This window comes from Monopterus albus, unplaced genomic scaffold (genome assembly GCF_001952655.1).
Source record: "Monopterus albus unplaced genomic scaffold, M_albus_1.0 scaffold260.1, whole genome shotgun sequence".
NCBI lineage: Eukaryota > Metazoa > Chordata > Actinopteri > Synbranchiformes > Synbranchidae > Monopterus > Monopterus albus.
Genome location: NW_018128140.1, coordinates 1,241,670 through 1,243,712, shown reverse-complemented (window position 1 = coordinate 1,243,712; position 2,043 = coordinate 1,241,670). Strand labels below are relative to the sequence as shown.

The window sequence follows — 2,043 nt, the reverse complement described above, 5'->3', positions numbered from 1 at the left end:
GACCAGGATGGACAGGATTAGGAATGAGCACATCAGAGGGACAGCTCAGGTTGGCTGTTTTGGGGACAAGGTCAGAGAGGCCAGATTGAGATGGTTTGGACATGTGCAGAGGAGGGATAGTGGTTATATTGGTAGAAGGATGTTGGAGATGGAGCTGCCAGGCAAGAGGTCAAGAGGAAGGCCAAAGTGGAGATATATGGATGTGCTAAAAGAGGACATGAAGTTAATTGGTGTGAGAGTAGAGGATGCCGAGGATAGAGTTAGGTGGAAACAGATGATTCGCTGTGGCGACCCCTAACGGGAACAGCCGAAAGAAGAAGAAGAAGCGAGTCGGAGTGGGTCCAGCAATGTGTGAGATGTTTTGTCCGATCGTATCTGAAAAGTTGATCTGGTTTAATGTGGAGATAGGTCTCTCCTGCAGATGTTCAGAGAAACAGGTTGTTTTAACAAATTAAGCCAGTAACTATAATAAGTCCATTCAACAATAGTGATGAAAGTCAGTATTTTATGATGTCATTTAGTTTTTGTATTTCAGTATATTGTGATGGTTTGTTTACTTCAACATATGTTGTAGTATTTAACTAACAAATTAAAACTGCGTTGTTTCCCTCTGAAATGTAGTGGAACAAGTACTATAAAGTAGCCAAAAATGGGATTGCTGAGGTAAAGTACTTATATCTCTAAACTGAAGTGCAGTACTGGAGTAGCTATGTGACACAGCTGTCACCTGTACAGTGTTCGTGAGGATGAGGGTTTTTGTGTGTGAGACAGGTGTTAAGCCGATGATGTCCTTGTGTGTCCCCTTCCCCAGAAATTGTCCAGGCTGTGATTCAGGGTGGTGCCTCCCCCCTTCGTCCCTCCCTCTGCTTCCACAGTCACAGTGAGGAGCTCGGAGTCCTGATGCAGCGCTGCTGGAGCGAAGAGCCGAGCGCAAGGCCCGACTTCAACGCCATCAAGATCCTGCTACAGAAGCAGCACAGGTGAGGGGGGTTAGCAGGAGGCTAGTCCATAGACTATATAAAAAAAAAGTGAAGCCACGGTGACCTGATCGCCCCCTGGTGGCTGGTTGCAATATAGGTTATAAACCCTGCGCCCTCTATGTTGGTGGATGGAACCTGAGCCAACATAACTCAAAGTGCAAACCAGGTCAATTTTTCCCAGAGATGATTTCTGTGTTTTTTAGTAGATATTATCATGCTGATGTGTGTACATGTGATCACTGTTCTGGTAAGTTTGTTTGTAATAAGTTATTTGCTGATATAAAAACGGGTGTATTTCAGATGATTGACAGCTGTGATCGGCAGTCTGATACCAGGGCTATACCTCTGGTCGCTACTGTGCTTAATGTAATTGCAAAATGTGCCACAGAAGCAAAATGGCCGTCCCCGTGTTGTTATCATTGTAGTTTGACTTTTGCATAGTGGCAGGAAGTGGTGAAGTACCATCCATATTTATATACAGTGCCTTGTGAAAGTATTCGGCCCCCTTGAACTTTGCGACCTTTTGCCACATTTCAGGCTTCAAACATAAAGATATAAAACTGTAATTTTTTGTGAAGAATCAACAACAAGTGGGACACAATCATGAAGTGGAACGAAATTTATTGGATATTTCAAACTTTTTTAACAAATAAAAAACTGAAAAATTGGGCGTGCAAAATTATTCAAATCCACATAAGGGATGACGGCAACATTCATAGATCCTGGAATGCACAATGAGGGGCAATGTTCATTCCTATTACAGAGGCCCACTGAAATTTTTTTGAGGAAAAGCTGTGTTAGACTGCATATTGTTTATAGTAAAGTATTTTTATATACAAATATAAAAATGAAAATGTTTCTGGAGTGGGACTTTAATTAATTATAGAAGTTGTGCAGAAGCTGCCCATAGCTCTACACAGTGATCCATGTGTGTACTGTATGTGTTTCTATGCTGCTCCAAATGAGTCTGTTCTGGTTCAACTTGTCTTATTAAATGAGCTTAAAAATAAAGTGACACCTTAGTTATAAAACACTGAGCAGGCTGTAACACACAAGAGTGTGT

The 2,043-nt window shown here is 41.9% G+C and overlaps 1 protein-coding gene across 1 annotated transcript in view; it reads left to right on the top strand.

Moving 5' to 3' along the window:
- Positions 1 to 2,043, top strand: part of npr1a (natriuretic peptide receptor 1a) — a 40,210-nt gene that overhangs the window by 32,099 nt on the left and 6,068 nt on the right. Inside the window, 1 exon segment of the mRNA XM_020621444.1 lies at positions 812 to 980. Coding sequence (XP_020477100.1) covers positions 812 to 980 — 169 coding nt within the window.